Source organism: Atheta coriaria, unplaced genomic scaffold (genome assembly GCF_025399875.1).
Source record: "Atheta coriaria isolate IRGN ID8LTWV9N9 unplaced genomic scaffold, Caltech_Dcor_3.1 scaffold1119_size1961, whole genome shotgun sequence".
In the NCBI taxonomy this organism is placed as follows: Eukaryota; Metazoa; Arthropoda; class Insecta; order Coleoptera; family Staphylinidae; genus Dalotia; species Dalotia coriaria.
In genome coordinates this window covers 1-865 of record NW_027050100.1, presented here as the reverse complement: position 1 = coordinate 865, position 865 = coordinate 1, and the positions used below count along the sequence as shown (strand labels likewise).

General features: G+C 37.6%; 1 protein-coding gene across 1 annotated transcript in view; it reads right to left on the bottom strand.

The window, feature by feature from the left end:
- LOC135803072 (cleavage stimulation factor subunit 2-like) overlaps positions 1–856 on the bottom strand; it is a gene marked incomplete at its 5' end in the record, with an annotated part of 1,950 nt that extends 1,094 nt beyond the window's left edge. Inside the window, 3 exons of the mRNA XM_065316695.1 lie at positions 164–314; positions 375–482; positions 542–856. Of these exons, the coding sequence (XP_065172767.1) occupies positions 164–314; positions 375–482; positions 542–856 (574 nt within the window). The remainder of the gene's footprint in view (positions 1–163; positions 315–374; positions 483–541) is intronic.
- Positions 857–865: the final 9 nt, after the last annotated feature.

The following is an 865-nucleotide window of genomic DNA, read 5'->3' as shown; positions in this document are numbered from 1 at the left end:
AAGGGAACTGACAAACACGTCATAATAAGCGGACGTCATACAAAGCGTTTTGTAAAATGATAAAGAATATTATATGAAAACCAAACTTCTTATGTAATTACGTCATAATAACCGGTTGGTCATTATAGGCGGAGTCATACTAAACGGATTCTACTGTACTTACGTAAATTTGATGAAAACGGTTGATTATTCATCACAAATTCAGAACGATTCGGTGCCGGCACAGCCTGTGGGAAATTATTGATAGGAACTTGCGGCACAGGTTTCTCTTGTGCGTGTAGAGAAGTCACCGTGTTTTGTGGATGCAACATATTCTAAATAAACAAAAAATACAATAAAATTACAAATAAAACCTAAATTCTACGATTTCTTACACTGGCAGTGACTGGATCAATGATTCTCATCACAACCTGAGCTTGTAGAAGGGCATAAGCAAGCTGAGGATTCTGTAGCAGCATATTCCTAGCTTCTGATGGATTATTCTATAGGAAAAATAATGATTTATGATAAATAAATCAATAAAATTTGATCATTTTCTTACTTGTATGCATAATTTCATCTGTTTCATCAATTCAAACATCTGCTCAGGTGGTAGACTTGCAACTGCTTTACTAATTGCTTCCGGAGCTTTATCTGAAGATGTTGGATCACCATAGGGATTTTCCACTGGTGGCTGATTCATTAGGTTCTGCATCTCCATTCTGGATTTTTCTGTACAGGCATTATCAACGCGTAGATTTCGTCCGCCGATTTCATAACCGTTGAGATTACGCATTGCGCTGAGTGCGGTTTCTTGATCGCGGTATTCACAAAACCCATAGCCTTTTGGTTTGCCTGTTTCCCTATCAAATACTAACCTACACAC